A 26310-nucleotide genomic window follows, 5' to 3' on the forward strand; every position below is an offset into this window, starting at 1 on the left:
CCCCCCAGCCCCCCAGCCCACCGGATCTAGCAGGCGCTTGCCTCCGCTTTCTCTTGCCCCGACCTCCGACAGGCAGTCTGAAGGCGCAAGTCCCAATCCCCTGACCCAGCGAAACCTAGAGGGGGACAGGGGGAACGGACCTGACGTCGTGGTAGCTCTCGATGAGCGTCACCAGGTGCCGCTGGATGTTGTCCTTGTACGTCTCGCCCAGGATCTCAGACATGCACGGAATGGCCTGGTCCAGCCACGAGGCCTCCGAGCCCTGCGGGGACAGGGAGGCGCCTGAGGCCCACACCGCCGGGGCCCCGAACGCCCCGCCTGGAACCCCCCTATGAGTGCACCTTTCCGCCTGCATGCGGCCACCACCGACCCCTTTTGCCCCCTGTGACCGCCTCCCTACAGCAGAGCGCGACGCGGGCTTCGTCACTGAGGACTCAGCTGCCACATAAGAAGTCCCCATCTCCCCTCCCCAAGATCCAGCACACAGAGGTTTTTCCTGACTCTGCGTCGATGGGGAAACCGAGGCTCGGGCCAGGAATCACACAGCAAGTGGGGGGCCAGCAGCCCAGATGAGGCTATGTGGCAGGATGGGGGCTCAAATCGAAGGGCAGGGTGGGGGAGTAAAGGCGTCCCATAGCCCCCATGGGGGGGCTGCGCCTGCAAACTGCATGTAAAAGTTTGTGAAGTACTGCCGCCGTCCCCCCCAGCCACGTCCCTGTCCTGCTCCCCTCTCTAATCAGAAATGAAGATGCCGCGCTAATGCCGTGCTGCAGGCAGGCGTTTCCAAGCTGAAGTGAGTGCCCCGCGGCGGTGACCGCTGCTCCTACCAGGCCCTGGAAGGTGTCGCCAATGGCCTGGGCATCGAGGCTCATCTTCTGGGAGCCAGTCACGCGCTCGACGCCCCGAAACCGCTCGCGTGGCCTCAGCACCTGCACCAGGTACTCACGGACCACGTAGCGGTGCGCCTCGTGCAGGATCTCCTAGTGGGTTGGGGGTGGGAGGTAGGGTTAGCAGGGCAGCACCCCCAAATTCCGACGTGGGCACATCCCAGCCAGGACTCGCCCCCTTGCGGTACCTGCGCCCGCGTCGGAACCACATGCTCGAGGTGGCGGCCAAAGGCCACCACCTTGTCCATGAGGGGCTGAAGCACGTCCTGTGTCAGCCAGGCCTTGGTGCACACGGCCCTGAAGAGCGGCTGGGGGTGGGAAGGGGGGCAGGAGTCTTGAACCGCGTCCTGCCCACCCACAGACCCTCCCCTCAACCCTCCCTTTGAAGCCCAGTCCGCAGCTCCTAGTGGGAGTATTTCAGGCCCAGTGACAATCTGTTACCAGGAAGGAACTTTGGTGGGCTACCTGATGCCCTTCTCTACCAGGTTGTCTGGTGCCACTTACTCTCAAGCCATGAATTACATCACTAGGCCTTTGCCAAGAATGCCTTCTCCAGGCCAGGCGCGCCAGCCCACAGGGTTTGAGTGGAGGTTCTACCCAGGCCCTGCTTAGGGTGTGCCCTGGAGAGGCTGGGGGAGGGGCCCAGGCCTGGCTCCCTGGACCCACCATCCTGGGGTTGGGTCTTGACCACTGAGAGGTGCAGACTGAAGTGAGAAGGTGAGCACATCCCAACCGACCCTGTTCAGCTGGGTCCCCTGCTCATCCTGACAGACACCCCCCCTTAAGCTGCCCCTGGGAGGAAGCAGGTGCTGTGACCTGGGCCCACAGGCTCCAGGGCACAAGGGCACCTGCTGGACATGGGAAGTGAGGAGAAGGAGGCAGGCCTGAAAGGTGGTGAGGGAGCACCTGACCCCCTCACCTGCACATCACTCTGAAAACCCTGCAGTACACGCTTCTGGAAGCTGGAGGTGGTAGCTGCCAGGGGCTTCTCCAGTTCCTCAAAGGTGCCTGGGAACCTGGCCAGAAGACTGGTCCTGAGGAGGGGCCGGGACAGGTGAAGTGGGGGGTGAGGGAGAGGAGGCTGGGGGGACAAGGCCCTAATTGCAGCCACAGCCATGCAGCCTGGGCACCACAACTCCATTCACTTAGACTGTAATGTGAAGGGCAGTCCCAGGGGTTGCACAGTGTAGCAGCCCTGGAAGCAGAGTCACAGGAGGGGACCGCATCAAAGGCCTGGGAGCCAATCATGGAGGGCTCAATAAGCAGGGTGGTGGTGGCCCCACCCCATGGCCAAGCTCCCCTCAGGCAGCTCTGGGCTGAACCCTCTTGGTGGCAGGACAGGGCAGCACGCCATGCCTGGCATAGGTGGGGGTCTCCTCTGAGCCTCGTAGTTAACTCCTCTGAAAGTGATAACGTTCCCATTTCACTGTTGAGGAAACTGAGGGCCAGGCTGTGCGCAGTCCCCATAGCCCAGGGGCAGGCTGAGGTTCACTCAGGCTGGGCCAGAGGCTGCCTACCCAGGGAGGCTCCCTGCCTGAGCCAGACAGGGCAGGGAGTGCTCCCTCCGCCAGGAGCTAGATCTGGCTGAACCCCCAGGGTCCCCAGTGCCTGGCATGCCACCCCCAGGCAGGGTGGGGAGTGCTGCCTGGGACAGTGCCACCCTCAGATGGGATGGGGACCACTCCTGTGCCAGGGGCTGGGTCTGGCTGAACGCCCCGAGTCCCCAGTGCCCAGGACTAGCCTGGCACTGATAGGAGTGAGAGCGCATTGGAGAAGCGGTGCCTGGTTGTGGTCATGCTTTGGACGCTGGCAGGCCTGGTTCAAATCCCATGTCCACCACTTATTGGTTGTGTGACTGTGGGCAAGTGACATTTCTTTTCTCATCTGTAAATGGACTAACTGCACTCATGAAGTGGTACCAGGTGTGTAAGGCGCCAGCACAGTGTGGGCACATCACCAGTGCTCACAGAGAGTGAACGTCACCCGAGTTCTCGGAGGCTCTGATCCCCATTTGATAGATGAGGAAACAAGGCTAAGAGAGGTTAAGTGACTTGTCCCAGGGCACAGAGCCACTAAGTGGCAGAGCCTGGACCTGAACCCAGAGAGGGTGGCCCCAGAGTCCATGACCTCAGTGACTGGTGTGCCCACAGGGGGTAACACTGAGCCTTGGCCTGGGGTTGAGGACACAGAAGGGGGGCAGCCACCTTTCAGCCCTCAGGGAGGGACTTCTGGGAGCAGACAGACTCAGACCCCCAGCATAGCCCAGGGTGGGGTGTCAGGGAGGGCTTCCTGGAGGAGGGGATGTCCCTGAAAAGGAAGGAGAAGGCGGCTGGGATAAAGACAGGAAGGAAACTGAACGAACCCAGAGTGCAGGGCCGGACTGGATGCGTAGCGGACAGGGACTGGGGCGACTGGAACTCTTCAGCCTTTGCTCAGCTTTGAAACTTTTCCCCCATCCCCTCCCAGGCCTCAGCTCCGCTGCCCATTAACGGGGCGGGGCGGGGGCTGAACCGGCAGGTGCCTGGAGACCTCCCGGGGCGCATGCCCCGGTCCTCACTCCGGGAGGGGACCAGCCCCTCAATGCCCAGGTACAGGCTCCTCTTTCCCTTGCGCGTCCCACCCGCGCGAGCTCACACACATAAGAGTGCGGAGCTGCACGCTGGCCGCCCCACTCCCGCCACTGCGGGACCAGTCTGCGTCCCGGTTCCCGGAGCTCGCTCGCCCCCTGCTGGCCTCGCCGGGCACCGCCCCTGCGGAGAACCAGGAGGGAACTTCGGGACGCCTGGTGCCCAGACCCACCTGAGCTCCTCGCAGGCGTTGATGTAGGCGCCCAGGTGCGGCTCGCTCACAGCCTCTGACTCCAGAAAACCCTTTTCAAACCTGGGGGTGCAGTACGCAGAGTCCGTCGGGACCCTGCCTGGCCGCACAGTGGCCCCGGCTCGGCCTCCCCGTTGGTCTCCATCTAGCCACCGGCCTTCTGCTGGGGCCGTTCCCGTCCACCGGCAGGGCGGAGGTCTCGGACTCTGAGCTAGCGGGATGGGGCTCCCGGGACGCCCGCCGCCCACACGCGGCCCCTGGCCGGCAGAGGATGCGCCCGTACCTGGGCACGAAGAGGCCAAGCGCCTGCGCGCAGATCCGCAGGGTGGTGGCCTCCAGCTCTGCTGAGATGGCACGGGCCGCCTTCACATGCTCGGCCACGAGCTGCGAACGGCGCACAGCACTGAGCATGCGTCCGAGTCCCCGATGTCCCCAGTCCCTCACTTAGTGGCCTGGCGACGTCCCCAGCCTGTCCCGTTCTGCCTCACGGTCAACCTTCCCAACTCCCCCACAGGTACGCCAAGCTGGGAGCTGTGCGCCGCTGTGGCCCTGGGTTCCCAATTCCGCCCCCCTCGTCAGGGTCCTGTCTACCGGGAGGGGAGGTTAGGAATGGGCTTGACAAGTCGGTGTCCCCACCGCGTGCCTGAAGTCCGAGCATATGCCCCCTCAGCCCCGCCGGGCCGCACCATATGGACGTCGATGGACAGCGGCGAGTGGTAGCGGCCTTGTAGCACGTCCGGGGCCTCAGCGGCGGCCCAGCGACTCTGCTCCATCTGCAGGATGCCTTCAAAGCAGCTGGCGATCTTGGTCTGAGAGGGGGTAAGGGCTGTAGTGAGACCCTCCCGGGCCCTCCCTGCCCTCGGGGTGAGGGCCGCCTTGCAGGGGAAAAGGCCCATGCTCGAGCCTACAGGGTGGAGGTGGCTCCAGCCCAAGTCGAGGCCTGCACCTAGGGGCGGCCTGGGGTAGTGCACCATCTTTCCCTGCCGGCATTCCTGGCACCGAGCCCAGGGAGCGGGCCCTGCCCCGCCCCTCCAGCCCGGCGCCACCCTGCCTCACCTCAACGAAGCTGGTATAGTCCGTCTCCAGCTGGGCCCACACTTCGGGTGCCAGGAGCGGGGGCAGCGGCTCCGCGGGCAGCGCCAGGTCTGGGGTGCCCAGGAAGTCAGGACTGGAAGGCAGGGCCACAGCCTGAGGGCCTGGGCAGGGCTCCCATCCAGCAAGGGGCAGCGGCTGCCCCTACTCCCCTGGGCCTGGCCCCCAGCCTGAGGCCATCACTGCAGGGTCCTAGAATCTGGGCCTCTGTTCACACACACACATACACCCCAGGGCCTACCCTCCAAGCTTCTTTGCCTCTCCCCGGAAGTTTCTGAATGCTCAGTTTCCAGGGACTCTAGCAACAGATGGACCTTGGCCAACTGCTTTGGTCACGGTGGGGGTACACCCAAGACTGGGCTGTAAGCTTCCCCTACTCCAGCACCACACAGCTCGGGAACCTGCGGCCAACTAGCCCACACCAGGGAGCCCCAGAGAGGGACAGGTACCTGCATGGGGCCACACAGCAAGTGGAGGGGAGCCTGGGCCTTTTGAGGACCCTTCTCCCACAGACACCCTTGTGGGGCCAGGCAGCACACAGCTCATCTCGCCCTTCACAGGGGTGCAAACTCCCAGCAGGCTGTGCCCAGCACCCAGGTGCCACCCAAAGGGGTGAGCAGCTGTGAAACAACCCTCACCAAGCTCTGTGATCCTGAGGCTGTGTCCTGCCTGGAGGAGTGCCTTCTTCTAATCTAGTGAAAGGCACTGCCGGGATAACACAGGCCCTCTAGCTGGTACCCCTGCTCCCTGGGAACCTCGCCTGGGACATTTTCTACCTTGGGGAACTAGGTTTGGTGGCCGCTTAGGAAAACCCGGGGCGAGGGCTCACCACAGCCTTCCATCTGCCCCCATGCCTAGGGCGTGGAAGAAAGTTCAAAAACCCCTCAGGCTCTCCGCGCCCAATCACCAACTTTCTCCCAATGAGGAAGTGAAAAGGAAGGTTGCCCTGTGTTCCCAGAGCTGTTCCAAAGGCCTCCCCCAGCTCGCCATGCCGGGGCACCCTGGCCTGCGACCTCACCTTCCGTAGACATTGACAGCCCAGTCCAGGAGGACGTAGAGCTGCTCGAAACCGCGTGCCTCGCGCGCCAGTTCCTGGAGGCGCTGGGCCACCGCGCTGTGGAAGGCGTGCAGGTAGGCCTCCCACGCCGGGAAGCCGGCGGCCGCGTATACAGGCTGCACCTCCAGCCACACCTTCTGCAGGTCGCGGCGGACCAGGCCGCCGAGCTCCGCTAGAAGGCGGGCCAGGTCAGATGGGCCCTCGTTGTCCCCCGGGGCCTCCCCGACGCCTGCCTGCTGCACACGCTCCTGCGCGCTCCGTCGCACGGCGTCCTCCCAGTGCTGGCGCCAGTGGCGCGGGGTGCATAGAAAGTCGCCGTCGGCAGGGGGCTCCGGGTGGGCCTCCTCCTCTGCGCGCACCACGGGGGCCAGTTCGGCGAGCGCGGCCGCGTCCACGCCATCCGGGCCCAGCGTCTCGCTGACAATGGCGCCGATCTCGGAAGCCAGCCGGTCGTAGTGCAGGCATACATCCATGGCGCGCCGCGCGAAGTCGGTGGGGTCCTGCTCGTAGGCGCGCGAGGCCTTAGCGGTCACCAGCTGCGTCTCCCGGTGCCGCAGCTGTTCGAAGGCCGCCAGCAGTTGCCGCTCAGTGATGAGGTCGGCCACAGACTTGCCTTCTGCAAGGGACAGGCGGTGTGTGTGGGGGAGAGGGGGCAGCGGTGAATGGGGCCGCTCGAGGACCTCGTCAGGAACTAAGGATCAGGCTTCGGTGGGCGTCTCGGCCCTGCCTCAAACCCCCAGATCCTAGTTGAAGGCCTGCTCCAGGAAAGGCAGCCGCAACTGCTGGGAGCCCTCCCTCGGGATCACCTTGGAAGGGGGAGGTCCCAGGCCTCAAGCTTGGGGGAAAACAGCAATTTGGATTAACACAGGGGTTTGGGGTGCAGCTTCAAGTCTGCCAGCAGTGCCCAGCCCCTGGCTCCCCACCCCCACCCGGGCTCTGCTGAGCTGGACCTGGTGGCCTCATGTGCAGCCCTTACTGGAGGTCTAATGGGGTGAGAGCTCAGGCTGGGCGTGCCTGGGCCCAGGCTCCTGCCCCAGGGCCAGCCTTCGCTGCTGGCTGGCTCCACTCTTGGGAAGCCCCCACCTGCACCCTCGCTTAGGGCCCACCTCGAATGCTTCCCCCTTTGGGCAGCCCCTCTGACCTCCCTCCAGGCAGCCATTGCCTGTGCACCCTCTGTGACCCTGTGGTCAGAGGCCAGTGCCTTGTCCATCCCCAAGCTTGGCCAGGAACCCAGGCATCATGCACCAGCTCCTGGAGCCGATGGGCGTGGAAGGCTAGGGTTCTGGTGTCCTGCAGACCTGGGTTCAAATCCCATCTCATTCATTTCCCAGCTGTGAGGCTTGAGGCAACTCACTTAGCCTCTCTACGCCTCACTTTTCTCATCTGTCCAATGGGTGCGCCCCTCCCTGAGATTTTAGAATTTCAACAGCAGTTGTACCAGTAACTTGGGATGGGAGTAGGGGTAGGGAAAGAGGGCCTGTCAGAAAGCTGGGGACGAGCAAACACAGCCAGCCCATCTCCCGCTAGCCACTGTCTGGCCTCAGATTCCACCCATGCTCAGTGTTGCTTGTGAGGTCCTCACCTGCGTCGATTTTCAGTTCCTCAGGCCCCACCCAAGTGGATGCCCGCTGGCTGACACCATCCATGCCCCTCGAGGGCACCTCAGGGCTATGGGCCGCCCCTGGCACGGCGGGGGTCTGGGGCCCGTCACCAGCCACGCCCTCCTCCAGGGTGCGTCGGAAGGACCGGAACAGGGATCGAGAGCTGTGCCCAAGCAGGTTGGGATTCTCAAGGACCCGGGCCCGTTGGCTCACCCGGGTGAAGGCCCGCCGCAAGGTGCCCAGGCCAGGCCACGCAGCATCCTCGTATTGGGTGCTGGGAGCATCCCCACTGCTCACCCGCCGGGCGCCCCGTGCTGGTGTCTGCTGTTCAGCCGGCTCCTTCAGGCTCTGCAGCTCCGGTCCAGGGGTCACTGTCTGTGGTGATGGCATCTTGGTGGCAGAAGAGCTGGGAGTGAGAAGGAGGCTCAGGAGGCCTGGGCGGGGCGGTGGGGGGGGGTGTTGCTAGTCCTGGGAGGCAGACACAGAAACCCAGGAACGAGAGCCCTGTGAGGCCTGGCCAGGCCAAGGGGGAGGTGACCCTCAGGCCACCTTCTTTGTGCCGGGCCTCAACTGGATGCTGAGACATAGCCACTTCCATTGGATGCCTTCCTGGACACCTCCCTACCAGCCCTAGAGGTCCCCGCATGCGCAGCCCTTACTCGGCCTGCCAGGCCAGACCCTCCCCATCAGAATCAGAGTGGAGCGTTAAGCGTGCAAGCTCTGGGGCCCAGCCCAAACCCCGGCTGGCAGCCGCCTCCCCTCTGAGACTTCCAGGACTTTTAGGTCCTGAGGCCTGGAATGTCTGCCCCCCACTCCAGTCCCTTGCCACCCTCCAGAACCCCCAGCTCACCCTCAATTCAACCAAACAGGCCTGACTGCTTCCGCTTGGAAGGGTGCCCAGGGGCCCCACAGGCATCCACCCCCTTCCCAGGGGCCCTCAGAGCTGGAGGCAGGTCCGGCCTGAGGGCAGAGTCCAAGGCCAGCCAGTGGCTTATCATGGTCGTACAGGCCACAGGAGAGGCTGCGGGAGGGGCTGCAGGTCTATATTTAACCGGGGGAGGGGGGTGGAGGGGTTCCCAACGCTGCTTCGCAACCCCCGCCATCCCCCCTACGCTGTGCCCTGACCCCTCCCCGACAGGGTGCTGAGCCGGGTCTGCCCCTGCCCCTCCAGACTCCCCCCGTGGCTCCACCCACCCACTCTCCAGCTGGAGAAGCGCTGGCTGTGTTTGCTCTTCTGGCTTCTGGTTAAGCCGGGGGTGGGAGAGACAAGGAAACCTTCGCAACCTGCTCCTGCCCACCCCATTGTGCAGACTGGGCCACTGGGGGCTGGGTGAACAGATTAAGCCAGCAAGGTCCCATTTTACCCTTAGAGAAACTGAGGCCCAAAGAAGGGCTAGACCTACTGAAGCCCCCAGCCAAGCAGAGGCAAAGCTCCCAGCCCACCCCAGGACTCCCTCCCTGCCCCACCCCCCACCCCCCGCCAGATACCAAGACCAAGCCCAGGCTTGAGCCAGCACCTGACCCCAGCAACACTGGGCAGGGGCTGCCTGAAGCCTCAGCTTCCCTGGAGTGGAACGACACTGTGACAGGCAGTCCCAGACAGACCCTCACCGCCCCCACACCTTCTGGCAGGGTCTGTCTGGGTCCTCGTAGTCCTACCTTCCTTGGGGCTCCTGGGACAGCTGGAAGGAGGCCCTGCTGAGGGAGGGCAGCCCAGGTGATTGATGAGGCCTTAAGGGCCCCGCCCTGGCCACGGGTCATCCTCCTCCCCTGGCGCCTCCTGACGCTGCCCCAACTCAGCCCTGACCCACACATGGTAGGAACACAGTCCCTGAAGCTGACCACACAGCACCCCTCCTCTCTGGTGCCCCTCTGAGCGCCAGGCACGGGGGCTGCACCCACATGCACAGGGGCGGGAGTGGTGATGAAGAGACCTTTCCAGCCTAGGCTGGCCCTCCCTGTCCGCTCTCCTGTGCAGGTGGTGGAGGCAATGACAAGGGGAAAGGACAGCCGGGCCCTGCCTTGCTTGGGAAGCACTCACACTTAGTAAGTACCTGCTGTGTGCCTAGCCCGACGCCTGGCACAGATCCCCGTAACACTGGTTACAGGGATGTCATTCACCCCATTTCATAGATGAGGAAACTGAGGCTCAGAGAAGGGTAGGACCTTGCCTCAGGCCACACAGCTCAGGTGTGGGGAGCCTGCAGCAAGTCCAGTTCTGTCTGGAAACCTGAGAGCAAAGACTAGCCTGTGTTTCCCTGAGGAAGGAGGCTTCCAGATGCCAGGAGAGGAGTCAGGGGGGCTTGAAGTCCTCTCCCAAGAAGCCCAGAGACAGATTCCGGGGTAAGGGGACACAGCTGGCTGGGGGGGGTCCCATGGGACATTATACAGGCCTGGGCCTGGGCCCCCTGTCTGCTCAACCACCCTGGCCCCAGAGCTGCACTGAAAGGCCACCAAGGCCCCAGACAGCCCCTTGGCCTCCAGCCACACCACTCCTGACCCTACTCCCAGCAGCCTCCCAACCATCCTTGACTTTCCCAAAGCCCATGTCCAGATGGGCCACTCCTGAGTCCAGCCCCTCCATGGCTCCCCCTGCCCTGAGGCCAAGCATCGAAGCCCCCTTCCTGAACCCACTTTCTCCAGCTCCCCTCGGACCCTGAGATGTGCAGCCACAGCCAAGCCACAGGCCTCCTCTGTCCCCTGCATCCCTCTGTCCTCCTCCCTTCCCCTCAGGCCACCCCCTCCCGGCCTGCTTTCCTTCCTCCTCAAATCTAACCTGGGTCAGACTGTTACATCACCTGCCCCCACCATCTGTTTGTTCAGCAGGCATGCAGGTCCCTGGTGATGTGACCCCTGCACTGGCCTGGGAGTCTGTCCACCCCCTCCCCATCACCCCAGAGCCCAGCCTGGAAGAGGGTGAACCATCCAGATTTGCCTGGGATGGTGCCTCCCGGTGAATCCAGGGGGCCTCTCTAGCAGGCCAGCTGGCTGTCTCTGTCTCTCTGTCCCCATTGCCCTGAATGTCCCAGAAGCCCTGAGCTCAGAATTGGCAGAGCTTCAAGGCCCTGGAGACCCAGGCCCAGCTGCGTCAGGGCCAGGGATGAGGACACCACCCAAAAGCCACAGTCATTGGGAACTCCCACCCTGGACCACCCCAGCGGTGGCCAAGAAGTCAGGCCTGGAGAAGGCAGGAAGTGGTGGCTGGAGCAACAAAAAGAGGCTGTCCCAGGTGCCACCCTTGCTCTCCCTAGCCCCCCAGCCTCAGCTTCCACCCCCTCTGTCTAGCCCTTCCCTCCTGCTGCAGCCCCTTCGGTGCCCACTCCACCGGATCCCTCCACCCACCCTGGGCCTGGACCACCGCCCCATCCTTCCAAGTGCATAACTATCCCCCGTGGAGCTCTTTGTAAGGGTACCGGATGCGAATTGCACCTAGCCAGCAGCTGCAGTTACTGCAGTTCTGTTTACTTCTAAACGATGTTTCCCATGGCCAAAAACACACTAAGTCGTCTTCAGGTTTGAAGCATTCAGCAAACAATGGCAAGGCAGTGCCACCAAAAACGTGTGCCTGATTTCCATGACAAATATGGTAAAGCTGTATTAGCTAATGGAGCTACTGTCTATGTTGCTGTCTGGACATATACTGCAACACACATTGGAATAGAATGGAACCTGGTCCCTGGTGGCAGAGTCACCCCAAAGGAATGGAGAGATCAGTATTCAAACCAGCCGGTGGTATAACACTGAATTGTTTCAAAACCAACTTATAATTGATGTCAAGTAAAAGCGCTGTGTGCCTGTGAAAATGCAGCATTATTGAAGAAATAAAGTACATTTGAAACTTAAAAAAAAAAAAACTAGCCCGCGTGGGCAGGGCACTGCCTGTACCCTGGACACTATCCCTGGGAAGACACGTGTCCCCTTCTGGCCCGCCACCGTGCCCTCCAATGTCACCTGACCCCAGCCATAGCCTCCTCACTGCCCTCCTTCCTGAACTCCTGGACCCCATCTCAGAGCCGTCAGGGGTTCTGGCCAGAACAGAAACCTCCCTTGAAACCTTCCACAAAAGTTAGATGTCTTCTGAAAGTCAGGAATGACAAGGATGAGCTTTTCCGCATTTACTATTCAACATTTACCTGGAAGAACTAGTTAACGCAATAAGGCAAATATATATGTATATATATGTATATATATATATGTATAAATACGAAGTAAGAATATTGCGAAGGAACAGGTAAAACTCATTACTTGTGGTGGTATGATTTTTGTTGTTAGGTGCCATGAAGTCAGTTCCAACCCATAGCAACGCTGTGTACAACGGAAGGAAGCACTGCCCGGTCCTGCACCATCCTCACGATCAATCACTGTTACGCTTGAGCCCGTTGTTGCGGCCGCTGCGTCAGTCCGTCTCAGTGAGGGAGAAAGGACTGTCTGCTTAGAAAATCTGAGACTGATGGTTGTTGGAGCTGATAAGAGTTTGGTGAATTTTGTATGTTGGTGATATGAATACAAGACCCAAATACAATCACGTCCTCTCCTAGACCACAGCAACGCCGATTCGCAAAAGGCCTTTAACAGGCTCCCTTTCAAGCTGGCTGAATGGACATGGGGAATCGGGTGGAAAGGAAGAGTGTGCTTTCACAGTACGGGGAGAGCAATTAGGATCACATAACAAGGTATGTATACATTTTTGTATAAGAGACTAACTTGAATCCTCAACTTTCACTTAAAGTACAACAATTAAACTAATAATAATCGTGGTAGGAAATCTAGAATATACGGCAGGCATTTCATGGTCCTCCTTGAAATATGCAATGCTTTGAAATACCTTTCACTAACCAACACAGGTTACCATAGAGTCAGCTCTGACTCAGGGTGGGCGCATGTGTCAGAGCGAAGCTGTGCTCCGTGGGGTTTGCCGTGGCTAATTTTTCAGAAGTAGATTGCCAGGCCTCCCTTTTTTTTTTTTAATTAATATTTTATTGTGTTTTTGGTGAAAGTTTACAGAACAAGATACGTTCCCATTTGATAATTGCCACACAAATTGTTCAGTGACATTTTTTAAATGTAACAATTGTTCAGTTACATTTTTTACAATGTGTCAACATTCTCTTTAAAAAAAAAAAAAGGTTCCCCTTCAGAATAGCCATAAAACATACCACCCTCCCAGTGAAAACGGTTGCATAACTGGAAGAACGTAATCAACGTGACTGAATTGTACGTGTAGAAACGGTTGAATTGGTGTATGTTTTGCTGTGTATATTCGCAACAACAAAATAACAAAACACACCACCCTCCCAGCTGCCAGCATCCTCAGCAGAAGCTCTGAGTCCTTACCCTGGCATTCAAAACCCTTCCTGTCCGACCCCTCTGGCTTCATCTCCCACTCACCACCCCCTCCGAACCAGTCCCCTCCCCTCCACACCTTTGCACAGGCTGTTCCCTCTGCCTGCAGTAACCTTACCCCACCTTCTCTAGCTGTCATCTCCTTCAAGGCTCTGCAGAAGTGGCTCCTCCTAGAAGCCTTCCCTGACCACCTGAGCCTAGGACCACAGTCACACCACACGCCCTGCTCCCACGACTGAGGGACAGGTACAGGAAGCCCCCAGGGCAGGAGTGGGCCTGACCCACTGCCCAGCCAGATGTTAGTGTGAGCCCATGTGTGTGTCCGTGTGTGTGTCTTTGTGTGTGACTCGAGCTGGCCCTCCGTTCTGATCAGCGGGGTTCCAAGCCAAGGCCCTTGGCCCAGAAGGCCACTGGCAGAACCAGAATTGTCCTCAGTCCGTCAAGCCCTACCCTCTGCCCACAGCGCTCCTGTGGCCCTCTGACCCCACCTGCTCGGAACATACCTGCTGAGTGGGTAGAGACTGGGTCCCCAGGCAAATCAGGGCACCTGGAGACTGAAGACTGAGCGGGGCCCTCAGAGCCAGGCCTCGAGGCCTCGGGAGAAGCTGAGTGAGTGACCAGCAGCTGGGACTTTCCCAGCAGTGGTCAGCACCGCCCTGGGCCCACCAGCCCCACCCTCCACCCAGACCCCATACTTTCACTTTCAGCAATGCTCCCGCCCCCTTTTCATTCCAGATGCTTTGCTGCAACCTTTGATTCCTGCCTCACAAGCTGAGGGCAGGGGCCAAGGGAGAGCAGCTAGGGCCCAGGGGAGGGGAGGACTATGCTGGGTCAGTCTGAGGCCAGAGGCAGCAGGCACCGGCCTGGGGCCCACCAGCCCACAGGCTGAGCCCAGAAGGGGCATGCAGCACCAGGCCCATCCTTCAAGCTCACCCCAAGGTCCCCTGTACCCGGCCTATGCTGGGACTCGGCCTTGTCCTGGCGGAATGCGCTGCGGGAAACATTCCAGAAGGCTCCGAGCAGAAGGAAGGGAGGGGACACTAAGAGACAGGTCACACTGAGTGGGGGGGGGTGGGCACTCTCGGCAGGGGTCAGCAAAGGCACCTGGGGTGGCGGGGATAGGAGGGAGGGGGGCCACACCTACTGAATGGGGAACTCAGGCAGAAAGTGGAGGGGATGGGGTGGGAGACAGTGTGTGGGGAAGTCACCAACACTGCCCAGAAGAGGCAGCTCCCACCCCTCCTGGGGAGATTCCACTGCAAGCGTCCCAGGAAGAAACGCAGGGAAAGTCCAGGGAGAACAAATCCAGGCCTGTCCCAGCCCGGGCTGGGACTGCCAGGGCCACACGGCAGAAAGGGGAGGGCTGGGGGTGCCAAGAAGGAGAGCAGGGACAGAGGTGGGAAGAGATTCGAGATGCTGCAGCACCCTATACCCCATGGCAAATGGGGCAGGTCGGCCAGAGATGCCCAGCACCTCCTCCAGGAAGCCCTCTGCTTAACCACTTGAGTCCTTTAGCCCCTGAGCCCCAGCTTTCTCTCTTGGAAGTGGGTAATGAGAGCCCCAGCTTTCCCGGGTACGCCAATGCCCCAGGGCCCTCTCTGGGGACAGGCTGAGAGGTGGGAGGGGACAGTACAGCTCAAGACAAGAGGCCGGGCCATGAGGACCAGCCAGGGCTCCCCCGTGGGTGCCCGGGCCTCTTCAACCCTGCTGGGGGCCCCAGGGCCCCTATGGGGGAGACACTGAGACTTAGGCAGAGGAGCCTGCTCACAGCCACACTGCCAGCCAGGGAGGGGCCAGGACTCCCTCCACCCCCGGGGCCAGACCTAGTGGACACTGGGGGCTCCCAGACAAAGAGACGGATGCCTGGAAAGCTGGTGGGGTACAGGGCCTGGGGGATTGTGCCCCGGCCTCCCCCAACTCCCAGCTACACCCCATGCTCACCCAAGCCTGATCCACTTCTTGGCATGCAGCTGTGGTGTTTCTTTGATTCTACTTGCCTGTCGTTTTCCCCCAAATTTCTGCGTAAAATCCCTTTGGAAAAGTCCCAGCCTTGTCTCAGAGGAGCCGAGGGCACGGGGCTCGGCTGGCCAGGGTCAGGGGAGGGCAGAGCGGAGAGGATGATGCTGCGGGGGAGGTCCAGCCGGGGACCCCAAGCGGAGCACAAATCCCCGCTCCCCTATGCTGGGCTGCATGACCTTGGGAGAGGCGCTGAGCCTCTGAGCTTCAGTCTACTCCTCTGTAAAATGGGGTTGTTGTTGGGATTATCAGTTTACTCCTCCATAAAACGGGGTTGTTGTTGGGGTTATCAGTTTTCTCCTCCGTAAAATGGGGCTGTTTTGGGGATTAAACAGGGGAAGTAACTGCAGATCCACTCAGAGGAGGACCCGGCTCCCCCAGGGTAAGGAAGGTCAGGACAACGGCCCACGCCGCCAGCTGCTGCTCTGCCTTAGGGAGTCCCAGGAAGGCCAGGCTGTCACACCTTGTATGCAGAAGACCCATTCCCATTGCCGTGGAGTCGATTCCGACTCATAGCCAGCGTATAGGTTAGAGAACTGCCCCATACGGTTTCCTGGACTGTAATCTTTATGCAAGTAGACTGCCACGTTTTCTCCTGTGGAGAGGCTGGTAAGTTCGAACCGCCGACCTTTCGGTTAGCTGCCAAGCGCTTAACCGCTGCACCACAGGACTTAGCAGACGACAGAGGCCCCACATTTCACAGACGCAAGCTGCCGGATGCAGAGCGGAGCCCAGTCTGGGAGAAGAAGGTCTGCACTCCAGCCTCAGCTCTGCCCCTAACCGCTGTGGGATCCGGGCAGGGGGCAGTGCCCCACTCTGAGCCTCAGTTTCTCCCAGGAGAGGATTGCACAAGTGGCTCCTTCGGGACCCTACTAGACAGGGATAGCAATTCTTTCCGCAGTTATCCCAAACCAACGCCAGGGGGAGCTGCAGGATGATTCCTGAGGGACGTTTCCCCAGGCCTCCAAGAACCTGCGTGCTGGGGGCGGGGCCTCAGGAGAAGAGGGGCGAGCTTTCACGGGGCGGGGCTCGGGCGGGGCATCAGTCTCTGGCACCGCCGCAAGATTGGAGCCAAGGACTCCGCAAGGAGGCGTTAGGTGGTCTGGGGACCCGCTGGACTTAAAACGGCTGTGTTCTGCGGCCTGGGGGCCTGTCTTGGGGTGGAAGAGCAGTGGGGCGAGGGGCAGGGCTGCTTCCCTCCGTCCGACCCTACCTGCCACCCTCGGCTCACCGTGGGACCTTCTCTTACGGTCCCGAGAAATCCGCCAGGACCTGGGAAACCTGGCCTCAGAGCTGCTGCCCTGGGTCGGAGCGCCATTGCGGCAGTGCCCGCCCCACCCCGGGAGAGACCGCAGGCCACCGCACCCCCTTCTTGCGACTGGGAACCGCGCGGTTTGAGTCACAGGCTGGCCTAGGTTTCTGTCCCAGCTCAGCTATTTTTCAACTGTGGGGCCTTGAGAAAGTCGTCTCTAAAATGAGTATAATACCTGCCTCGCAGGGGTGTGGAGAACCTGGGTGGCGCAGACCATTAAGCGCTGTACTACTAGCCTAAAGGTTGACAGTTTGCATCTACCCAGAGGTGCCTTGGAAGAAAGGCCTGGCCATCTGCCTCCAAAAGGTCACAGCCTTGAAAACACTATGGAGCAGTTCTACTCTGCACACATGGGGTCGCCATGATGGTAGGGGAGTGGTGAAGATTAAGTCTCAGTTAATGGCACCACATTCCATGCCAGGACCCAGAAGCCCTCACTGCTGGCCACTCCCTCACCCCATGTGTCAGCAGGTCCTGGCACCACTTGAGGCAAAAGGTCTACCCCCCGTGTGCCACCCTTGCCCCACCCTGGTGCCCATCCTCATCCAGGCCTCCTCCTCCTCCTCTTTCCCTCCAGCCGGTCCTGCTGCAGTGGGAGTGGCTTTGGTCAGGTCTGGAGAGGCTTCCTGGCCTGTTACCTTCCAGGGTAACAGGTGGGAGGCCTGTGTTCTGGGCATCTGCCCACCTGTCACATGCTCACTCGTGCACTCTCTTAGCATATCCACACTGAGCACCTTCTCTGTGCCCACCTGAGCTGGGCTCTGGGGTTCAGAGGAAGCTGTTCCAGGGTGGCCCTATACTGGCCACAGCATAAACCACCAGGTCTCCCTGACCATCCGAACTCCCTGGAACCCACAGCCTCCCAGAGCCAGTTGTTGTGTGCTGTGTGCCGTCGAATGGACTCTAATTCGTAGTGACCCCATGTGAACTGCCCCATAGGGTTTTCTGGGCTGTAGTGTTCGTGGGAGCAGATCCCTCGGAGCCCCTGGGTGGGTTCAAACGACTGACCTTTTGGTTAGCAGCTGAGCATTTAACGTTGTGCCGTCAGGGCCCCTTCCCAGAGCAAGGAGAGCCTGTAATTGGTTGGAGGTGGTGTCTGTCTCCCTATGTAGACTCTTCTACCAAGACAGGGCCACGTCTGCCTGGTTCCTGTGTGTCCTGGTGCCTGGCACCATGTAGGGAGAAATGATGAAGAAATAAACGAACAAGATAACGCATCTAAGTGCCAAGGCAGAAGGCAGAGCTGGCCGGGGAGCAGGGGGGTGCTGCAGCCCTGAGGCGGGCCAGCAGAGGGCCAGTGGGTGTGGTGGGCATCACCGTCTCTGTCATTGTGCCAGGGCCTGCCCTGGCCCTGCAGCCCCTCTGCTGGGGCCACCATCCAGCACATCCAGTCCCCACCCACTCACAGGCTCCTCACCCCAAAGGCAGGTAGCCATGGCAAAGAGGGGTCCAAGTCATCCACAGCCCGGGCCTCCCCAGCCTGGCGGAAGGGTCTGGAAGGGGGCAAGCAGGACCTCAAAGGCCAGCCAACACCCTTCCCAAGCCGTAGGCCCACCTCAGACATCCTAGGCTTGTACAGGACCCACGGGGCCCACGGGTTTGAAATTAAAGCCGGCTCCCAGGCTGCCAGGAGAACTTCCGCACCTCCACCTCCGCCTCTCCAGCATGGGGGTGGGGGTGGGGGCTATTTTTAGAAGGAAGGAGGTCTGGAGAAAGTGCCTTATTCATCCTGGAAGTTGGCAAGCTCCAGGGAAGGACAGAGGGGCCGGTGTCTCCTGCCACTCCTCGGCGCTCACACGGGTTTTGGCCCACCCTGCTTGGGCCTGTGGACTGTTGAGCTGACGTTTACAGTGGGCTTCCTCCCTGCCAGGCTTGGCGCGTCCTTAGTTCTGGGTCAGGTTGGCTGGGAGAAGGTACAGGTTCAGAGCTAGGAGGATGCGGGTGGGCCCCGGGCAGCAATCAGGTTTCTGCCCCCCTGCTAGCCCCGACCAGCCAGCAGGACTCCCCTTGTGCTGTCAGAGCCAGGAGGCACTGTCGTGGACCCCGCGGAGGGACAGGACCCTGATGTGGGGCAGGAAGAAGTGCCTGCCCACCCCAGTGCTCCCAGTCTCCACCGTTCCTTCATAGACCAGGTCAGGACTGACCTTGGGCACTTCGCTTCACACCTCAGTCTCCTCATCTGTAAAATGGGCCTTTTGTGAGGATTTAATGAGATCCAGCCTGGAATAGGGCACCCCACCCCATATACCATCCCCATGCCCTGCTGTACCCGGCAGGGGTGGGGGAGTGACAGAAAGGACCCCTACCCCTCAGGGCCCACGAGCATGAAGGCTTAGCCAGGGCTGGAGCGTCCCAGGAAGGGCTGGGAGGCCACCTGGACCAAGCTGTCCTACCTTGGCAACTTCGGCTGAGATAGACCAGAGGGCACACAAGCAGGGGCATAGTGACCACAGCCACTGGGCCGCTTCTGGAGCTTTCTGGCCATCTCGGCCCTGTCGTCTGCCATGCCCCACCCCAGTGCCTGGCACAGAGTGGTCAGTGTGTCCACCAGCCCCAAGAAGCACTTTTATTTCTGCTTCAAGCCACAGAACAAGGAGGGGTAGACCCAGGCCCCGGGTGGTGGGCAGGAAAAGGCAACGGCTGCAGTCCCAGCCAGAACCCAGGGGGCAGAAGGCAACGGGCGGCTGGGCTCTGCCCCGGGGGTGTCCCGGAAGGCCTGGCCCTCTGTGCATCAGCTTAGCCACCCTTGGCTGCGGTCCTCTCAGCTGTCAGAGAGCAGACGCAGCAGAGTCCAGCCATGTCCTTGTTCTATCATTGGGCCAGGGGTGCCTGGTACTTGGAACCAGCAGCCTCGCCACCAGCATCATCTGCAACCTCCGCTGGTGCTCCGGGGAGATTCGGTGAGGGGGCTGCAGAAACACAAAGGCCTCCATGTGGGTAAGGGGTCTGAGTTCATGACATATTAGCCAGGACCCGTGGGAGGGGTACAGTCCAGGGGGCCCCCCAGGACCAAGGTGAGCCTTTAGCGGGATGGGAGGGGTGCTAGATGTGGGTGTTCTGTGCGAGGGAGGGAGGATGAGGCTGGGCTCTGGAGAGCAGGGGTGGTTCAGGGGGCCTCCCAGAGCGCAAGTCCCGGTGGTTAACCAAGGGGAGGTCCCTGACTCTGTCCTGGGTCCTGGGTGGACCCTGACAGGTTGAAGGGGTTGGGAGAGGTCTTGGATGTGGACAGACCCCTGCGGGGACTGCTGAGCAGCAAGGGCTGCTGGCAGGCATGGTCTGGGGGAGGAGAGGGTTGGGCACAGCACTTCCTGATCTAAGGACAAGCTCCAGGGCACAGCTGGTTCCCCAGGTCCCCACCCAGCCCCTTCTGGTCCTGAGTCCTCCAGGGAGGATCCCACTGCCCAGCCCTGCTGTCTCCTCTGTGCCTCAGACCTGGCCCCACCTGACCCATCTCCTGCCACACAGCTCTCCTTCCAGGAGATTCCCAAGCTCCAGCAGCCCCTTGGCTTTTAAACAGGGCACCCAGTAGCTGAGAGGAGCCTATGCAGTGGGGCCCATCTCCCCACCAGGTGGGTGCCTGGCCTGGGCATGGCCAGCCCCCATACCCTCACCCCTTCCGGGAACGGGTCCCAGCGGACCATGCACACTTGTTCAGTGAGGGAGGAGAGGAAGGAGGGCTAATGGTGAGGGTGAGAAGGTGCAATCATTCATTCAGCACCACATGGGCCAGGCTGGGGCCGCAAGAGTGGGTGAGGGGACCTCAGTCTGTGTGTAGGAGGGATGGTGACGGGGAGGGGTTGGAGGCCAGGCCTCTGCAGGCAGAGGCGAGGTGGCTGGGTGGGGTGTGAGCAAACTGCGGGGTCAAAGTTCCCAGTTATGGGTGTGGACAGGTAGGAGCCCCTCTTCTGCTGGGCAGCAGTGGAGTGGCCGTCCCTCCTCCCTCTCGGTGTCCCCCAGTGGGCCCCTCACTCACCAGCAGCAGCCTGGTTCTGGGAAGGGCCTTTCTGGGCACCCTCAGGGGGCCAGCTCAGCTCTCCACTTTCCACGGCACCCACCTCGCTGGGCTCCACCACAATGGAGGGCAGCCGCTGGCTCAGCCAGGGGCCCTTCTCCCGGGTACCCAGGGCCGCCTGCAGGGAGTGGGCAGGGGTCAGGGCAATGCCAGGCCGAGGCCTCCCACCCCCTTCCGCCCCTGCCCTACACTGCCCACTGGGAGGGTCAGGGTCCTCCCTACCCCATCCCCATGAGCGTGTGTGTGTGTGTGTGTGTGTGTGCGTGTGTGTGTGTGTGCTCGCACACGCATCCTGGTAAGGGTCCCATTCGCTTCCTCATTCTACCACTGCGGGGGACACCCAGCCCCTGGGGTGGCAGCTCTCCGGGGGGGGGGCACCACAGAACCCACCTGGGCTCAGACACCATAGGCCCATTTCACAGACAGGTGCCTAAGGTAAAGAGGCCAAGGTCATGGGTGAGTGAGCCCAGGGCCTTCTGTACCTGGAAACCCACCCCTTCCTGGAGTCTTCCCTGCTGGCCCTTGGCCTCCTCCTGCTGCAAGGAGCTAGGAAGACGTTGCCATAGCAATCTCCATGCTCACTCCCTCCTGGCTCTGGGCTCATTGTTCAGTGCCCACCACGTGTGGCTTCTCCACCCCCTATTCAAGGCCTCCACAGTAGAGGCTGAGCTGCCACGGCCACAGCCCAGACTGCCATCCCACAGCACCACCATGGCCCTGGAGACCCTGCACATCCCCCCACCATGCCAGTGCTCGAGCAGGCCCCCTTCCAGTAGCCTCCAGCTTGTTTATATACAAGGGTGGTCTTTTGGGGTGCTTCCGTCTTCCCTATTGGCTGTAAGGGCCTCAAGGGAGGGCCTGGCTCATGGTGGGCAGTACTTTCCTAAGTGGTCCCTGAACCACCTGGCCAGTGTGTTTAAATGCAAATTCCTAGGCTCCACCCCAGACCCTCAGGGTGGGGGCCCAGAGATGAGCATTGTAATCAAGTATGGCAGGTGACCCTGAAACATGGGGCTAGGTGTCGGTCTGAGCTATAGGTGGGTCTCAGAGGACAGCAGCCCAGGGACCCTGGCCCTGCGCCAGTGCCTAGATGCTCCTGGGGCCGACCTCTCCCATTGACATTCCCAGTCCAGCACCTCCTTCCGGCCTGGAGGCCCTGCCCCCTTCCAGGAAGTCTCCCCGACACCATCTGAGGTGCTCCTCTGCCCAGAGGGTGCCTGCTGCAGGGAGGGTGGCCAGCCCTGGGTTCTGGGGCCTGGTGCCCACCCTCGTCCCCCCCAGTCCTGTCGGCCCTGTCAAGGAGGCTGTATCCAAAAGTCCAGGCCTAGCCCAGACGCTGTGCAACTCTGGGCGGGGCACCGCTCCCCACAGTCCCCTCCCCCAGTCAAGAGCAACTGAACTCTGGAATTCAGCACATCAAGGTTGCACCCCTGTGTGGGGACCTCACCTGTTAGCCACATCAACATCCCCCACCCACCCAGAAAACTGAAGCTGAGGCAGGGACCTTGACATTGCCTCACCCCGCAAAAGCAAACTGTGCTTTGAGGAGCAAGCTCTGGGTACCCCAAGGTGCAAAGGGCTGCTGAGTAAGCCAGAGGGGTCAGCTTTCAATCACTTTATCCATCAGATTCTATAAAAAAGTGACCCCCTTTCCCCCGCCCAGAGGGGTAAACTGAGGCCAGCATTGAGGAGAGGTGAGCTCAGAATCATGAGCCAGGGCCTGAGAGTGGTCCCCCAACCCAAGGGCCCCCGGTCACATACCTTCCCCGCTGGGCTTCCCTCCTCAGCTGAGCTGGGCTCCAGCACGGTGGTCTGGGGGGCACTCATGCTGCTGCTACCGCCGTGACTCTGCTGAGGACCGGGGGCGGAAACCAGGAGTCCGCTATGGAGCCTGGGTGCTGGATTCAGACTGCTCCACTCCACCCTCCCCTCCCGCCCACTGTCCATCACCCACCTGACCACTCCCACTGCAGAGCCCTGCTGAGCCCACCACGGAGGGGGGAGGCATGGACAGTCTCCACCCTACTTGCCCAGTGGGCAGGAGATGAAATCCAGGAAAGCTTCCTGGAGGAGGATCCAAGGGTCTGAGGCCTGAGGGATGAGCAGGAGGCAGCCAGGCTGGTGAGGCAGGAAGCAGAGTGTTCTGAGGCAGGGAGCAGTGGGGGGGGGCATAGAGCACCCCAGGGACCCCAGTGGGTTTCTGAGAATGGAGCTGGGGAGCACAGAGAGACTGACAGCAGATACACCCACACCCTCAGTCCCCAAAGCTGAAGGAAACCGAACATCCTGCCCACACTTGGCCATGCCCACTTGGGAGGGGAAGCCCTGTGGGGACCCACGGGCATCAGCCTCAGTGTCCCCACTTGTACTTAGCCCAGGTGGATTACTGGGGCCCTGACCAGGCCAGAGGCAGAAAAGCGGGCAAGGTCTGGTTGATGGAAACCTAACTTCAGGCACCAGCTAGAAGGCAGCTGGCAGCTGGCCACAGGCAAGAGGCAGCCCACCCCCCAAGCCCCCCAAAGCACAGGCCCAGCCTGGATCCTGGCTGTGCCCAGCTGGGTGCAATGCCTGTGGTGCCTGGCTGGGCCCTGGGCTGCTATTTTGGGAAACGAGGTCTCTTTCACCTAAACATCCAGCTCAGGTCAGTGACAGGCCCTACCAAGGCCAGGGAATGGCTGGGAGGGCCTGCAAGATGCAATGGGCACCCAGGGCAGTGGGCAGCCAAGCCATATCCCCATGCCTTTATCCAACCCCAGAGGCCAGAAAAGGTTTCCCAGATCCCTTGGCCTTCAGGGTCCCATATGAGCTCTCCTGGGCCCCCTCAGTCCCCCAGGACTTGGCTAGAGCCCCAAGCAGCCAGGACGGAGTCCTCAAGAGTGGACTTAGGCCCAGATGGAGTCGAGAAAGGCAGGAAAAGCCAACCACAGGGACCTGGCAAAGAGGAGATGGTAGAGCTACAGAGAGACAGAGAGTGATGACAGAGAGAGACCTAGAGAGAGGCTACAGAGAGCAGAGATGATAGACGCAGATGACAGAGTTCTCCCCTTGAGCTCCGCCAGGGCTGGGGCAGTTGAAGGAGGAAGGACGGCTGGGCTTGTGGTCTCCCACTCCTTGCCAGGGGCAGGCAGACAGGGACTTGTGCCTGAGGGCTGCTTCCCCTTGCCCCGCACAGAGACCCAGTACCAGCCAGGTACCCGCACTCAGAAGGCTCCCACCATCCACACCTCCCCGGCTCCCAGGTGTGCAGGCCCAGGTACGGCCATGCACACCCCCAGGGGCAGTGCTTTAGCACAAAGCCCTGTGTCCAGCAGCCAGGGGCTGCCCGTGGACCCACACACTGCCCTTCCCCACGGGCTCAAAATCTCTCAGCCACTCCCACCTCTCCTCCCACCAGCCTGGTACCTGGCCGCCAGGGCCCACCGGGCAGCAGCCGGGAAGGATGGGAAGGGGGGCCCTACGCCTCACTCACACTGGCCGCCAGCGCTGGCTGCTCGCCGATTCGCCACGCTCCACTCCTCGCCGCGCAGCCCTAGCCGCGGGCCCTCAGTCCCTGAACTCTCCGCCCACACGCGCCCTCGAGCCCGGCCCCTCAGTCACACTCACTCCCCTCTGCCGGGGCGGGGCGCGGCCGCTCTCAGCATTGCCACCCTCCCAGGGCCAGCCCCAAAGATGACCCCTCCCCACCCTCCCTTTTAGGGGACTCCATCTCCCCACAAACCTGATCCCGCCACTTGAGACCTCGAGCCTCAAGGTGGGGGTTCAGGAATGAGAGACAGACTTTGGTGGGGCCAGATGTCATAGAAAGAAAAACCTCTCCAATTGGGACTATAGGATAGATGAGTAAAGAGCGCAAGGTGGGAAGGGTACCAGGGAAGGGAGTCACCCCACCACCCCTCCCATCTCCATCCCCAGGCTCATTCCCAAAATGGGGCAAAACAGCCATGGGACAGTCTTTTTCAGCCCTGTGTACAGGCCTGTCAGCTGAGGCAAGGTGCATAATCTCTGAACCACATGATTCACCAACCTTCCACCACCCAACATCTAACATCCACCAGCAATTATCCAACATCCATCCACCACCCAACACCTACTCTCCAGCTATCCTCTATCTGCCATCCACCCTCCATCCTCTGTCCAATCACCATCCAACCACCATCAACACTGACCATCTACCATCCACCATCCACCTTCCAGCATCCAACTATTTATCCATTCACCATGCCCCTTCCAAGCACCACCCAACCACCATCCATCATCCATCATCCATCCACTAGCCACTAGCCACTAGCCACCAGCCAGCATCTACCATCCAACATCCACCCATCATGCAACATCAATTAACCTTCCATCCCCATTCACCATCCACTATCCAAGCACCTATCCATTCACCATGCACCATGCAGCCACCCATTCACCATCTGCACCCACCATTTACCTAGCATCAATATATCATGAAAATACCCATCCATCCAACTTTCATTCACCATACATCCATCCACCATCTATCCATCCATCATTCACTATCTAAGAGTTTTCCATCAAATATTTAATATCTATTCATCCATCATTCATGTATCCATCCACCATCTTCACTTACCATCCATTCACCATCTACTTGCCACCTGTCCATCTTCCTCCATTCATCCATCAAACCATCCATTTACCATACACCACTCACCACCCACTATCCATCCATCATCTCTCACCATCTAACCATCCACCATTCATTTTCCAAGATGTAACCATCTACATTTAGCCACCATCTATCCATTCATCACCTAATCATCATCTATCTACCCAGAATCCATTCATTCATTACCCATCCACCCCCATCTAAACTTCCACAGTATGCAACCCATTATCCATCCAGCTAACAACCACCCATTTATTTGTCATCTATTCCCCATTTATGCACCATCCATCATCCAGCCACCATTTGTGATCTATCCTTCAATCATATATCCATTCATACCTGTCTACCACCTATCTATCCATTCACTATGAATGGATCCATTACAAATCATCCACTTTCTATCTATCCACCATCCATCCATACTTCCATGATCCACAATTCACTATTCATCCACCCAGCAGGCATTCACTATCCACCACCTATTTCCTGTAATTCATTCACTGTCTATAAATTCATTCATTATCCATCAATCCATCAACCCAGCATCCATATCCATTCACTCTCCATTCATCAATCTACAATATATTCATCTATTCAACATCACTCAACCAACCAGCATTTCATAGATGCATCCACCATCCACAGTTTTCCATTTGTTCACCAGTTAGCACCTATCATCTACCGTACTTCCATGACTTGCCAAACCATTATCCATACATTTATCCACTGTTCATCCAACCACCCACCCACACCCATTTTACCATTGCATCCATTATTCATCCTTTAATTCACCAGCCGTCCAGTCATTCATCCCCCATCAACCGTCAATCCACCTAGTAATTCACCCATTCATCATCACACCCTGTATCCATCTATTATCCTTGTATTAATTAGCCTTGTATTATCCATGTACTTGAGCATCAGTCAACCATTCTCATTTCCATCACTCCACCATCCATCTCCATCATTCATCCACCCATCCATCTTCCCACCATTCTTTCTCCCATTTATTCATAAACTAAACTTTTATTTGGGCTTACTCATTGTCAATGCTGGGTGCTGGGATCATCGAGATGAATAAGATCCCATTCAAATTTATAGTCTGATGAAATCGGTCTGATGAATTCACAGATCACTCAGAGAAAAGTTACTGCACAAATATATATTGTGTTGCAATTTGGTGCCTCTGTCACCCAGACAAGGAATGGGTGGAGCCCTTTGCATAAGTTCCCTGGAGGAAGAAGGCGGGGGAGGCTCACAGTAGGATCAGCAGAGACCTGATAGCGTGAAAGGCCTGACAGTGGGGGTGTTTGCCAGATAGAGAGAGGCAAGACTGGAGAAAAAGGTTGGCAGAGATTACTCAAGGCTGGGAATACCTAGCTGAGGGATTTGGTCACTGATATGGGAACAATGAGAAGCTCTGGGAGGGCGTTAGGCAGACAAGTAACTGAGTCAGCAAAGATTCTGAGAAAGCCCCGCTACCCTCCAGTTACACACACTTCTCCACTCCAAGCGTATCTGATCTAGAAGGACAGGGTCT

The 26310-nt window shown here is 59.7% G+C and overlaps 1 protein-coding gene and 1 pseudogene across 1 annotated transcript in view; one reads left to right on the top strand and one right to left on the bottom strand.

Annotated features, from left to right (window-relative positions):
* Positions 1-7844, bottom strand: part of EXOC3L4 (exocyst complex component 3 like 4) — a 9071-nt gene extending 1227 nt beyond the window's left edge. Inside the window, exons 1-10 of the mRNA XM_004376702.1 lie at positions 7436-7844; positions 5815-6469; positions 4761-4872; positions 4391-4513; positions 3988-4088; positions 3687-3767; positions 1807-1921; positions 1076-1195; positions 828-980; positions 141-262 (exon numbers count right to left, since the gene is read on the bottom strand). Of these exons, the coding sequence (XP_004376759.1) occupies positions 141-262; positions 828-980; positions 1076-1195; positions 1807-1921; positions 3687-3767; positions 3988-4088; positions 4391-4513; positions 4761-4872; positions 5815-6469; positions 7436-7844 (1991 nt within the window). The remainder of the gene's footprint in view (positions 1-140; positions 263-827; positions 981-1075; positions 1196-1806; positions 1922-3686; positions 3768-3987; positions 4089-4390; positions 4514-4760; positions 4873-5814; positions 6470-7435) is intronic.
* A 3075-nt stretch (positions 7845-10919) lies between these two features.
* On the top strand, positions 10920-13036 carry LOC101348005 (cytochrome c oxidase subunit 7B, mitochondrial pseudogene; annotated as a pseudogene).
* Positions 13037-26310: the final 13274 nt, after the last annotated feature.

The sequence above is a fragment of the Trichechus manatus genome, unplaced genomic scaffold, assembly GCF_000243295.1.
Source record: "Trichechus manatus latirostris isolate Lorelei unplaced genomic scaffold, TriManLat1.0 scaffold00045, whole genome shotgun sequence".
NCBI lineage: Eukaryota > Metazoa > Chordata > Mammalia > Sirenia > Trichechidae > Trichechus > Trichechus manatus.